The sequence below is a fragment of the Geotrypetes seraphini genome, chromosome 4, assembly GCF_902459505.1.
Source record: "Geotrypetes seraphini chromosome 4, aGeoSer1.1, whole genome shotgun sequence".
In the NCBI taxonomy this organism is placed as follows: Eukaryota; Metazoa; Chordata; class Amphibia; order Gymnophiona; family Dermophiidae; genus Geotrypetes; species Geotrypetes seraphini.
In genome coordinates, this window is record NC_047087.1 from 169,587,221 (window position 1) to 169,601,638 (window position 14,418).

The window sequence follows — 14,418 nt, forward strand, 5'->3', positions numbered from 1 at the left end:
ACTAGCCTATACTGTGAGAAATCGGTGTCCAGGTTGCTTGGGTCTTCATCCATTACCATATAGTATTTCTAGACAGAATTTTGTTTATTAATGTTAAAAGTAAGGTTTAACAACACTTTTTTATAACATAAAAAGCCCAATTTATGCATGGTGCAGGAATGTTCAATTTATAATACTAAGGCCGAATTGGAAGTAAAAGTGAAAAGAAAAAGTTCATGCCAGCCCAGCATTGGCACCAGAGAATCATGTGTGAAATTTTTTATAGTGCATTTATTATTCATATTTTTATTATTCTGGATTGGCTCCCATGAAGATTGGATGCTGAGTTAGATGGACCATTGGTCTGACCCAGTAAGGCTATTCTTATGTTCTTATGTTTCATATTATTCAGCCAAATGTGAATAATGCATTCAGTATACTGTTCGGGGTCAAATCAGTTTCAATATGAATACTTGGTACAGCTTTGATTGAGACTCCATTTTGTTTTCAGATGTCTTTTTTTCTCTCTCTCTCTTTGTAATCCTTCCTTTTGCTGCTGGTCTTCCCTTTCTTTGCCTCCTGTCTTTTCCTTTGAGTGCCAGCCTTCTTTCTTTCCCTCTGTTGTTATGGTAGCTTGGGAGAATAGATGGAAGCGTAGCCTAATCATTTAGTGCAGTAGGCTGAAAACCTGGAAAACCAAGTTCAGGTCGCACTATGACTTCTTATAACCCTGGGCAAATCACTTAGTGCTCCATTACCCCAAGTACAAAAACAGATCATGAGACACTAGGAACAGAGAAAATACAGTGGTACCTTGGTTTAAGAGCATAATTCATTCCAGAAGCATGCTCTTAAACCAAAACACTCGTATATCAAAGCAACTTTCCCCATAGAAGATAATGGAAACTTGAACAATTCGTTCCACATCCCCAAAAACTTAATTACCATTAGGGACGCCTCCATCGCTGCCTCTGCCACAGACCCATCCACGCAGTTCCTCCAATTCTCCTCCTCTGCTGCTGTTGGCTGCCTCTCACTGCGGGTGGTGCTGGCTAAGCAAACGTCGCCACCGCCGCAACAGAGCCCGACTGGCTCTGCCGCTCCTGGACGCTGACCCCCCTCCCCCGGATGCCACTACCTCCTCTGCTGGGACTCTCAAGTGCTGGCTCACTCCTGCCAGACGCACCCCGACTCCCATGCTCTACCCGAGGCCACTGGCACTGCTATCGCCTCTTCCCCCCCCTCCCCGACTGGCCCTGTCTTTACCCCTGCACCGCCGGTGATAAGTGCCTGCCGCCGTCTGCTGCTGAGCCTTGAGCATCTGCGCATGCTCAAGGCCTTCTGGATCTCATCCTCACCGAGATTCTCATGAGAATCTCGGAGAGGGTGAGATCCAGAAGGCCTTGAGCATGCGCAGATGCTCAAGGCTCAGCAGCAGACGGCGGCAGGCACTTTTATCACCGGCGGTGCAGGGGTAAGGATAGGGCCAGTCGGGGAGGGTGGGGGGGAAGAGGCGATAGAAGCACCGGTGGCCTCGGGGGAAGCAATACTGTTGGTTCCCGTGGTCGGGTTGGGTGGGGGCTCGCAAATCGAGTCAATGCTCGGTTTACGAGTCAAAAGTTTGCTGAGTGTTTTGCTCGTCTTGCAAAACACTCGCAAACCGGGTTACTCGTAAACCGAGGTTTGACTGTACCTGAATTTAGAACCATGATCCCTGTTACCTGTTTTTTTTCTTATTCTTTGCAAAATCTCTATGGATTATTAAGCTTATCTTATTGATTCTTTTGTAGTAGGCCGGGACACAGAGCATCTCTCCCCCTGGTCTGAATCTTCTCCTGATGAGTATCGCTTTGGGAACTCAACATATATCGACCCCCGTGAGCGAGAGAGAGACCAGCATGACAAAAACAAAAGGTGAAACAGATCAGTGCTTCCTTATGATTCATGACCAAATACTTGAATTTAACAGTAGCCCAAGTGTGTGTGGAATATTGAAGAAAAGGTGTGATGAATGAACTATGTTAACTTATTGCAAATATTTGTCTTTTAGACATTAATATAGTTAGTGCTGTGCATACAAAACACATTTCTATAGCATCTCTTCAGACAAGCACAGACAAATGTAGTGAAGGAGTGGCCTAGTGGTTAGGGCTACATCCTCAGCACCCTAATGTTGCAGGTTCAAGTCCAGCACTGCTCCTTGTGACCCTGGGCAAGTCACTTAACACTCTGTTGCCCCAGGTACATTAGTCAGATTGTGAGCCCACCAAGACAGATAGGGTGAAATACTTGAATACCTGAATGTAAAACACTTTGAAGTCAGTAATTCTCAATGTCCATTTGTTGGTAGATGTACTTAATTAATTAATTATATTGTTTATATACCAATTATAATCCATTACCCTTAAGTGAGGTGTGAAGTCCCCCTAGACTCAGTCTGCTTTCAGTCTCTAACAGATGATAGATGTGGTAAGTATAAGCAGTCCTGGGAGTTAGGCCTTTCTTTACTTTGGGGAGGGGGGAAGAACAGAAACCTAATAAAGAAGGGGTCTCATTTAAATTGAAGAGTATTCTTTGCCTTGGTTTTGGGCATTCATTTCCCTCTCAGTGCAGCTGTTTGGCTGGTGGCTTACTGATGGACTGAGGCGGAGGCCGATGGGGGTCATTCTTGCCTCAGGGGTATCAAACCCAGGAGGCTAGGTCCCTCCCCTCGTTCCCCTCACCTCCCCATTCAATACCTAGTGCCTCGACTGACTTGCTCTGCTGTACACAGAAGTCAGTTTGAGTGTGTGTGAGTTTGCCTGTTTGTAAGTGCTTTCTTCTTACCAATTCAACACGGATCACTTTTCTTTATTGTGGTTTATTGTCTCCCTATTCAGCAGCAGACCTTGTAGCCCTTCTGCCTGGATTTTATTGCCAGAGATTGCCATGTGTGTATGTATGTATGGGTGGGGGTCCTTGGCTGTGTCTTTTGTTTCACTACCTTGGAATCTCTCCGGGAAGGGTTATGCCTGGACGCGCAGGGCATTATTCCCCTGCGCTTTCATATGAAGTCCCTGGAGGAGTATCTTCCTGGTATCAATTACAATCGCTTAGATCATCAGTGGACGCGGGATTTGGGGGTGACTGTCACCGCAGATCATCTTCTCCGTTGCCTCCGTATGGCCTCACAGATGCATTTGTCCGTTGCTCTGTGGGAAATTAATTATAAGATGGTTATGCGGCTGCATGTCTCCCTTAGGCATGCACAACAGATAGCTCATCAACTAGATGCCCAATGCCCTAAATGTCAGACTCTAGGAGCCACTCTGGGACATATGTTTTTTGCATGTCCTCGCATCCGTTTTTTCTGGGAGAGGATCTTGGATCACATCTCATTGTTGTGGCGTTTGTGCTGTATAGTCTCCCCGCACCTTTTGTTTTTCCATTGTAACGTGGTAGCTCCAGTGCCGAAGGGTCTCCATGGATTCTTACACAAAGCTGTTTTACTGTGGGAAAAAGGTTATACTGGTGCACTGGTTGGAGGCAGCGCCCCCGACTGTTCACCACTGGAGGGCTGCCATGATTCAGCTTTTGCAGGTGGAGCGTCAGATGGTATCCAACATGAAGTCTCGCGCAGGGCACCGCCTCCAGGATGTTTGGTCACCCTTTTGGAACTCCCTAACGCCAGCTGTCCGCAGCTATTTACTTAATTTGTGACTGTATTTTCAAGCTCTTTTCTTCTTAAGTAGAGATTGAGATATTATTTTGTATGAACCCCACTCTGTTTCTTGAAGATTGGGGGGTGGGGGAGGGAGGGAGGGAATAACTATAAAAACATCTTTGAAATGAGTTCTTTTGTTGTACACTTTTCTGTTTTTATTTGTCACTATCTAGTTGGACCTATCAGTTCCTGATGTGTTTCTTTTCATGCATAATAAAGATGATGTTTAAAAAAAAACAACACAGAACATTGTTTCACTTGTGCCCGGAGGGGCTTGGGCAGCACTGGAGCTGTTGTGGCAGCTCCAGAACCATTTATGGGCATGTTGGACTGCAAGGCTGGGTTACCTCATGGCAGTGTTGAGGTGAGTGCAGCAGACCCTTCTTATAGTGGGAACCACCATCATTTTCTTAGATAGTGCAGTTAGCGCTGACAGAAGACCAGCCACCGCGGGAGGTTGGATATAGGGTCTGAATAGAGGAGTTTTTTCCAGTGGAGGATTTTTCTCCCTGTTTTCCAAAGGAATGAATTGCAGGAATTGATTGCGCAAGTCTCTGCGGTGTTCAGGTTTAACGAGAAGCCAAGAGGATCCGCAGATTGTGGATCCATTGTTGAAAGGGATCAGGAAGTCTACCAAGTCTTTCCCAATGCACCAAGATATTAGAGATGTGATCCAGTAGAACATTCCCGAATTGCTTGGTCTGTGGCTCACTTGTATCCCATTCCAAAACAGGATAGGTAGTCATTGTGGCTGCCCATTGTAGACATGGTTTCTGTGGTTACAAAAAAGAGCACAGCTCCGGTTGACGGTATTAAAGCTTTAAAGGACCCTCTAGACCGGAGTATGGAATCTCTTTTAAAACACAGTTTTGATGTAGTGGCACTGGCAATAAAGGCCACTATTTATGGAGGGTTGGTAGCCAGGGTATATTTACATTAGGCTAAGCAACTCTTGGTCAGAATCTTGGATGACTTTGTCCTCATGGACCAGCAGCTTGCCAAAATTAAGATGGGTTCATTTTGTTTGTTGAATGTTGTGCAAAGAATGTTATGTTGTGTTTTTCAGCCAAATCCATGGCCCTCAGTGTAGCAGCCAGAAGATCCCTGTGGTTGCATGACTGGTCTATAGATGTAGCTTCTAATTCTTTAAGCCCGGGGACATTTGTTGTTTGATGAGAAGCTGGACAAATGGGTCAAGGGGATACTAACCACTTTGGGTGAAGGCAAAATATCTCCCAATAAACAAACAAAGGTCCCCATTTGCCTAAGGATAGGCCTAGGGCTTTCCCCAGAGGAGTTCAGCTAGGGAGCACTTTAGAGAGGCTCATTGGTATAAGTGTGGCAGAGCAGGAGCTGGTCAGGGTGGCCGGTTTTTCCAGAGGATGCAGTCCTTTCAAGGTAGTCTTAGGGAAGGTCCAGATTCAGCCATCTCTGTGCCGGTATCTTTCCAAATTTCTCAATGAAGCTACTCGGGCCCACCTTACAGCCTGCATCAGGGCACAGTTATAATATTATTGGAGGTAGGCCCAAATAATCTCAGACCAGTAGGTTCTCAAAGTAGTCCGTGAAAGCTATGCTTTGGAGTTCACCTGACCTCTGTGGGATGCCTTCCTGGAATCCCCTTCTTGGCTCCTTGGAAGGTGCAGACTGTTCAGGTTACCCTGCAGAGTTTGTCCAGTCTTAGGGCAGTAGTCCCAGTTTCCAGCGACGACAGAGGAATGGGTTGCTATTCCATTTATTTTGTGATCCTGGAAAAGGAGGTTCCTACTACCCTATTTTGGACTTGAAAAACATAAACTGGGCCCTTCGTATGCTGTCCTTTGGCATGAAAACCCTAAGATCGGTCATCATGTCTCTGAATTTGATAGAAGCCTACCTACATATCCTGATTACTTTGCTTTAGGGTTTTGGAGCGGCATTATCAGTTTGCCCAAAGTGAATTAGTGAATTGATTTGAATCAGGCAGCTCTTGTACCCACATGTATCAAGACAGCAGGCTCCTCCCCAGCACTGTCTAAAATCTTATCCAGGTGATATGTGAGGTCTGCCACCTTCAGGTAGGCTAGTGACTTAGTGATCCTCATTTCCACCAGCCACCCAGATATCTACATGCCTAATGAGTGAATCTACCACTATAGTGAAAAATAATAAACACTTTCAGTAATGGTATGATGCATGAGACGACCATTGGCGTCCAGTTTGAAAGAAGACTGATTGGTCGGGATACACCCTGAGGCAGCAATTTTGTGAAACGCTGGCCACCGTTGGTGTACCGATCAGCTGAAAATAAGTTGGAAAAAAATTTTTTCTTCTATCTTTTGTTTCTCATTAAGCAGAGTACAGCATAAGGCTATAATTACATTGAAGGTTTTTTGCCAATGAGGTTACCGCTCAACCACCTATAACAAACTACTTCGGTGGAGGTGGGAGAGCTCTTTTCTGAGGCTTTTTCCTTCATTTTGAGTTATTTTATAACCTATGCTGTCCTTGTATCATACCATAGGACATCATTGCATCAACCATTACTGGAAGTGTTTATTATTTTACATATTGTGTTTTCATGATATCTGGGTCATTTGTGTCTACCACTATAGTGGCCATCCTAATCCTTCTCTCCTGGGCAGAAGCCCCTGGAGACACATCCTCCATGCAAGAAGATATTACATCCCCTGGTGGGCAAATCCTGGCTACAGGTTCATTTCCCACTTCACCAGGGTGATGCTGTCCTATAAGGCTGTACAGGGGCTACTAGACTGGTGGTGGAACGTCTCTATGACATCCCTGTAGGTCTCCTCTGTCTTCCTCAGCTTCTCTAAGTCTGCTACTCCAGCCTCAAGAGATCCGACCCGTTCCCTGAGTGCTAGGAGCTCTTTGCATTGAGTACACACACACAACCTCTCGCCAACTGGGAGATAATCGAACATGTGACACTTTGTGCAAAAGACTGGCTAGTCCCTTTCTCGCTGCTGGACTGCTGCCTGCATCTTAATATTGATGATTTCTTTGTTAAGTTGCTTAAGGGAATGGGAATATATACACTAGGTCCCCTAAGATTGCCAGTTATATGTTAGTCTATGGTAATATTTTGTTTTTATTACTATTATTTTGTAATTTCTTGAGCTGGCCTTGGTCTCTGGATAACAGTCATTTCAGACCTTTTCAGACACTGGGATTAACACAATTCTGATCTCTTTGCCACCTTGGAAAATACAAAGTGTGTTGCTTTTTGTTCTATTCAACCCTCTTCCAAATGAATAACTCACAATGCCTTTAACTATATCATATCACAACTCACAATGCCTTTAACTATATCATAGAACTGTGACTCCTGTTCATATTTCCCCCAATTAAACTAATCACAGAAGTTCTTCACAAAATCCATCAGGATAGAGCTCAGGTGATCTTCATTGCATCTTCTGGACCATGCAAGTTTGCCCCTTTTGAGAGTGTGTTATAATTACATTGTTTCTCCAAATACTCTCCATGTAAGTAGAGCAGCCCATCCCCCTAGGTCTTTGGCCCACTCTTTACCCAACAGCAGAGACATCTGTTTCATCCCAGCCATCTGAATTTCTCACTGACAGCTTAGAAATTGAGCGACATGTCATAGTGCACGTCCATCTCTCCCAGGAGATTGGAAACAACATTGTAGCTTCTCAAAGACTTTACATCCACTAGGCAAGCGTATCAATCCAAATGCAGATGATTTACAAGGCTGAAGCGCATCAATTCAAAGGCAAGCGTATCAATCCAAATGCAGATGATTTACAAGGCTGAAGCGCATCAATTCAAAGGCAAGCGTATCAATAAGTTTCAAGTTTATTAGTTATTTGATTAATCGCCTATCACAATTACTAAGCGATGTACAAATAATAACATAAATTTTTAAAATATACAAAAAATACAAGGTAAACAAAAACAACAATATAAAAATCATTAAAAACTGACAAATTAAAACAAGGTAATTAAAACTATTACAAGGAAACAATGGGGTAAAAGGGAAAGAAATACAATTTATGATAGGAAAGAGAGAACAATTAAGGTAAAATGCAAAAGGAATAGGAAAAACATAAAAGTATTGGAAATAAAATACTTAAAAAGGTAAAATAGAGAGCAGATAGAAAGAGCAATTAGCATTTCAATTAGATATTGAAAGCATCTTTAAAAATGCAGATGATTTACAAGGCTGAAGCGCATCAATTCAAAGGCAAGCGTATCAATCCAAATGCAGATGATTTACAAGGCTGAAGCGCATTAATTCAAAGGCAAGCGTATCAATCCAAATGCAGATGATTTACAAGGCTGAAGCGCATTAATTCAAAGGCAAGCGTATCAATCCAAATGCAGATGATTTACAAGGCTGAAGCGCATTAATTCAAAGGCAAGCGTATCAATCCAAATGCAGATGATTTACAAAGCTGAAGCGCATCAATTCAAAGGCAAGCGTATCAATCCAAATGCAGATGATTTACAAGGCTGAAACGCATCAATTCAAAGGCAAGCGTATCAATCCAAATACAGATGATTTACAAGGCTGAAGAGCAATATAAATTCCATCTCCTGTCACATTTTGTAAGTGTTCTTCACTTTTCCCAGACAGAGTTCAAGACTAACTCTTTGCACCTTCATATTGTGGCTAGTGCTGCCTACCACAAACACACCAAAGGTAAATTACATGCAAAACATCCTTTAGTAACTCTGATCATGAAAGGTCTTTTCAATGGTTATCTACCAGTTAGAGACCCATCTCTCTTGGAAGACAGTGTTTCTGGTGGCTATAACTTCTACTGGAAGGGTCAGTGAACTCCAGGCATTAGTATACAAGGTTTTTTTCAAATAGAAAGTCCACAAATCCATCCTAAATTTCTACCCAAAGTAATTTCAGATTTCCATATCAATGAATCTGTAGCACTTCTGGATTGGTAGCATGGAATGTTGCTACTTTTTGGTTTTTTGCCAGATACTAGTGACCTGGATTGGCCAGCGTGAGGATGGGCAATTGAACTAGATAGACCATTAGTCTGACACAATGAGGCTATTCTATATGTTCTGTCTTTCTTTCCTGGTCTATGCAATTTCTGCAAAGGAAACTTTACACATCTTGGATTGCAAACGAGCACTCTTACTACCTTTAATGCATATTTTCAGTCCCTCAAAGGTAACTGTTTTGTTATATTCTATCCAAACAACCAAAGTTTCCCTCCAAGAAACATGCTATCTCTGCCTGGGATGCTGACTATATAATTTCTACTACCTTCAAACAGGCTTGGACCCTCCTCCTAGAGCAACAATGATTTCAGTAGCCAGCCTTAGAGCCACACTGCTCTAAGAAGTAATTGGATCTCTGTCCATACCTTTACAAACCATGACTGTCTGTACACCACATCCTCTTGATTTGGTCAGGCCGTCCTGCACAGTCGGTTCACTTAATGAGCTATTTCCACCTGCAAATTATTTTGTCGCCGATTCTAAACATACAAAGGGTGACCTATAGCTGGGGAGTCACCAAGGAAGTGTGCTTGTATTTTCCCTGCTTGTCTCCAGAGAGAGTATATTTTCTTACTTGTAAGAAGAGGTTCTCTATAGACAACAGGGGAATGCCACCATACTTACCTTCTATAGTTATTAAATACATGTGGCTGATAAAATGCTGGAGCCTGAATCAAATCCAGCATGCACAATTGTTATATTTTTTTTTTTCAAAAGTTTTTTTGATCCTCAGAGGGCTATTGAGTACCTCCAAGGGTTAATGCAAAATAATTGCAACTACCCGATCGTCACTGGATCATCACTTTTTAAATATTTTTATTATCTTACCTAGCATCCTCTCCCTTGCAACGTTGGTATTGCTTTATCTTTCTGCGTAGATATGGAACAGACATGAGAGGCGAGGAATCCTGATGCATGCCTAAACAAGTTAATAGATTTTTAAAAAAATTTAGTCTAACTAGTATTCAGGCACCATTGGATGATATCACCAATGGATGATATCATTGCATTCCCCTGCTATTTAAAGAGAATCCCAGTTACAGGTAAGAAACTAAGTTATGTAGTTGGGAGACAATAGAGCAATGTTAACAGGATTGGTGAAAAATATAGTATTTTATGTTATGTTTTGTTAATCAGATTTTCTATTCCACCTTTACCTATTCAGTTCAAGGTCAGATTACATTACAAGAGGTTGAGTCAGTTACCCAGGAAGTTACAATGGACAGTTTGACACAGACATTCAATAGAGTTGCTAGAACAGGTAGATCAGTACAACTATTAATACAGTTAGGCCATACTTACAAATAAATAGCTATAAGTACAAGTAGGTCATCGTTGGCTCTTCATTTTGTCCCAGGAGTTGCATTAGACAGTTTAGAAATGGGCTTTTACAATTACCATTTCAATTACTTCAGGGTAGATTCCCTTTCTTGGTACAGAAATGCTTTTAAAAGATTTCTGAACCTGAGATAGTGGTCCCAAGATAATAGTGAAGCGGTAGTTGGTTCCAACATTTTGCTAATTAATATTGGACGGATAAGGTAATTTGCCTGGTAGACTTTATATTGTTGCATGCTGGGAATTTTAAGAGGAAAAGGTTTCTGGTGGAATATCTGTTGGAGGCAACCTGGAGTAGGATGGGAAAGGAAAGAACTTTGAAATGTATAAAATCCATGGTGTATTCTTAAATTTATTTCCACAGACTACTGGATCCTGCCAATATTCAGCAATTTGATGACTTCAAGAAATGCTACAGTGAAATTCTGTACCGTTGGGGGCTGCGGGAAAAAAGGGCTGAAGTTCTAAAGTTCGTGTCGTGTCCTCCAGAGCCTCATAGAGGAATTGGTTAGTGCTGCTACTGAAAAGGCCCCATTATTACAGTCCCTCCATAGTTTTAATTCCTGATGAGGATGTCCATGTCTGCTGCTTCACTTCCTCCCTTTTTATGTGTCCTAGGTATTTGTCTGCCTTATCCTCAATTATTAAACTTCCCCTACTAATGCCATTAATTTGATTTTATTGTAACCTAGGCTTCCTTATCATATTCATATCCTTCCCTTTTCTTGTATTAATTTTATTGTAAACTGCTAGATGTTATTTTTTGATGTATATCAAATAAATTTGAACCTTTGAGGTAAGGAGAGAAGCCATACAACATAAAATATGGAGAACTACATTATTTAGGGGTCCTTTTACTAAGTTGCGCTAGGGCTTTAACGCACGCTACATTGCCGTGCGCGCTAGACCTGGCGTTAGTTCTAGAAACGTAGCGCACAGTGTAGTGCACAGTAATTTCCTGCTTACGCTAAAAACGCTAGCGCATCTTAGTAAAAGGAGCCCTTAGTGTATTGGTTAATCCTATAGCCTTTAGTGGGACCACCTTTCTGTGTATGTCTATGACATTTTTAACCAGACAAGACAGTAAATATGTAGAAATTTTACTGAAATAATACTCCAGAATCTGTATGCTATATGAATAATCCTGCACTAAGGTTCCTGCATTCCACTGGGAGCAAGGATATGCAGAGATCAATTAAAGAACACTTTTCCAAAACTCATGGAATCCATTTTTGTCGGTTTTGAGTAAACCTCATACTTAGATTACTGCAATCTACTGGTATCTCTCAGTGTTGTGCAAAACTCTCCTGCACGACTCATCTTCTGCCAACCTCGCTACACTCATGTCACCCCTCTCCTTAAGTCACTTCACTGGCTCCCTATCTGCCATCATATACAGTTCAAGATCTTGTTGCTGACCTACAAATGTGTTCATTCTGCTGCCCCTCAATATCTCTCCTCGCTTCTCTCTCCTTATCTTTCCTCTAGAGCAGTGGTCTCAAACTCGTGACCCAGGGGCCACATGTGGCCCACTAGGTACTATTTTGAGGCCCTCGGTATGTTTATCATAATCACAAAAGTAAAATAAAACAGTTTCTTTTTTTTTTTTATAATCTTTATTCATTTTCTTTTGTTACAACAAGTGTTTCATATAAACTTATTAGATACTTAAATATATACACTTGATATACATACTTATCATCTTCAAGTTTAACATTTTTTTAGAAAATTAATTTTATACAAATTTTATAATATTATGCAGTAAATCTAGATTTATATAATTTCTTTTGAATGTAGTATTCCCCCTCCCTCCCTCCCTCCCATTCAATCAATAATATTTAAAAACAACTTTATTGTAAATTCATTCAACATTGATATAGTGTGTAAATCAGAAATAAATTCCCATCTCATTCCCCTCTAATCAATTTTTATCTTGGGAAAAGTTAATCATTCATTACAAAATTCTGTTAATGGTCTCCATATCTTTTGAAATTTATTAATATATCCTTTTTGTGTTGCTATGGTAAGCTCCATTTTATATATGTGACAAACAGAATTCCACCAGAAAGTGTAATTTAATCTGTCATGATTTTTCCAATTCAATGTGATTTGTTGTATTGCTATTCCAGTTAAAATGAACAATAATTTGTTATTATTTAATGTTATTTGACTTTTTGTTCTCATTGTTGTTCCAAATAATATAGTATCATATGTCAAGGCTACTGGGTTTTCCAACATCCTATTAATTTGAGGCCAAATTGATTTCCAGAATGTTAAGATGAATGGACAAAAGAATAGAAGATGGTCTAATGTCCCAATTTCAACATGACAGTGCCAGCATCTATTAGATTTAGAGCTATCAATTCTATGTAAACGTGTAGGGGTCCATAAAGCTCTATGTAAAAGAAAAAACCAAGTTTGTCTCATAGATGCTGACACCGTACATTTTAACCTCCAAGACCAAAGTCGTGGCCATTGAGATGCACTAATTTGGTGCTTTATCTCAATGCTCCAAATGTCTCTAAGACCATTTTTTGGTTTTTTATTTATATATCCGGATATTAATTTATACCACTGTGCAGCTTCATGTCCTATTGAATTTATCTGGAAACACAAGAATTCCAAGCTGTGATAATTAGTAAGATTTTTCCATTCAGGGAACCCTTCCTGAATGGATTGCTTCAATTGCAACCATCTAAAATATTGTGTTTTATTAAGATCAAATTTATGTTGCAATTGTGAAAACTCCAGCATTTTACCATTTTTTATTATGTCGTCTAGAATACGAATACCTGCTATCATCCAGTTTTTCCAGATTATTTTGAAACCGCCTATTTTGATCTTGGGGTTTAACCAAATTGTTTGAGTTGTTGATTTACTAATTGGAATAGGAGTTAGATTACTTATATATCTTAAAGTTTTCCATGTATCCATGAATATTTTATGTTCTTTGTATAGCCTTGGCATTTTGATACTAACTACATGACTAAGACGTAATGGAAACATAAGTCTCCATTCTAGCCAGAACCAATCTGGGATATTTACAGTGGGCTCTGGGAGGATCCAATACATGCCTTGACGTAAAATATAGGCTTGATGATACCTATAAAAGTTGGGAAAATTTACCCCTCCCTCCGCAATTGGTCTTTGCAATGACACTAATGCAATTCTGGGGTTTTTTCCAAGCCAAATAAATTTTGTTAATATCTTATTTAATTTTTTATAAAAAGAATTTTGGAAGAAAACTGGTATCATTCCCATTTGGTAACAGACTATAGGCAATATCATCATTTTAACAGTTTGTATTCTTCCCCACCAAGATAAGTGTAAGGGGTTCCATTGCTCACACATCTCTGTCACTTTTTGTAATAAATTTTTTTCATTAATTTTCATTGTATCTTCCAAATTTTTTGTAATCCAAATTCCAAGGTATTTAATAGCATCTTCCTTCCAAACAAAAGAGAATGAATTAAATAAACTTTTTGTACAATGTATATTTAATGGAAGTATTTCTGATTTATTCCAGTTTATTTTATATCCTGAAAATTTTCCGAATTTTTCTATTAGTTCAAGTAGATATGGAATGGTAGTTTCCGGATTCCTCAAATATAATAGTAAATCGTCAGCATAAGCTGATATTTTGTATTCTTTATCTGAATGATTTATACCTTGTATCTCCTTTACTTGTTGGATTGCTAATATTAAGGGTTCTAAAACTATATCAAACAGTAAAGGAGACAAAGGACAACCTTGTCTAACTCCTCTTTGTAGATTAAATTTTTCTGAAAACATATTATTAATGTATAATCTAGCAGAAGGGGAGCTATATAATGTTTGTATCATTTGTGTGAATCCAGGACCTATACCAAACCATTCCATTGCTTGATACATAAATGTCCATTCTATTCTATCAAAAGCCTTTTCTGCATCTAAAGAAACAGCAAAAGTGGGCTCGTTCATTTTCTTTGTTAAGTATAACATATGGAATGCTAGTCTAGTGTTATGAGATGAATGTCTTTGAGCAACAAATCCTGTTTGAGACATACTTATAATATGTGGGAGAGCTTTAGCCAATCTTAACGCAAGGATTTTTGCTAATAATTTTCCATCTACATTTATTAAAGAAATTGGTCTATAGTTCGATACCAAAGTGGGATCTTTATTTGGCTTTGGCAAAACTATTGTTAATGATTCTGCCATAGTGCCATTTGTACAACCTTTATTAAGTTGATATTGAATAAGATTTAATAAATAGGGTAATAAAAAGTTTTGAAATGTTTTATAAAATTCAACTGTATAACCATCACCACCTGGAGCGGATCCAACTCTAAGGGATTTCAAAGCTGTTTCTAATTCTTTTAGTGATATTGGTTCTTCCATACTTCGTTTTATATGTTCAGGAACTTTTG

At 40.0% G+C, this 14,418-nt stretch overlaps 1 protein-coding gene across 5 annotated transcripts in view; it reads left to right on the plus strand.

The window, feature by feature from the left end:
• Positions 1-14,418, plus strand: part of WDR59 (WD repeat domain 59) — a 256,257-nt gene that overhangs the window by 221,084 nt on the left and 20,755 nt on the right. For 3 of the 5 annotated variants that reach the window (XM_033943868.1, XM_033943871.1, XM_033943870.1), the window contains 2 exons: positions 1,770-1,893; positions 10,374-10,516. In XM_033943868.1, coding sequence (XP_033799759.1) covers positions 1,770-1,893; positions 10,374-10,516 — 267 coding nt within the window. The remainder of the gene's footprint in view (positions 1-1,769; positions 1,894-10,373; positions 10,517-14,418) is intronic. The other 2 variants (XM_033943869.1, XM_033943873.1) reach the window with 1 other exon arrangement.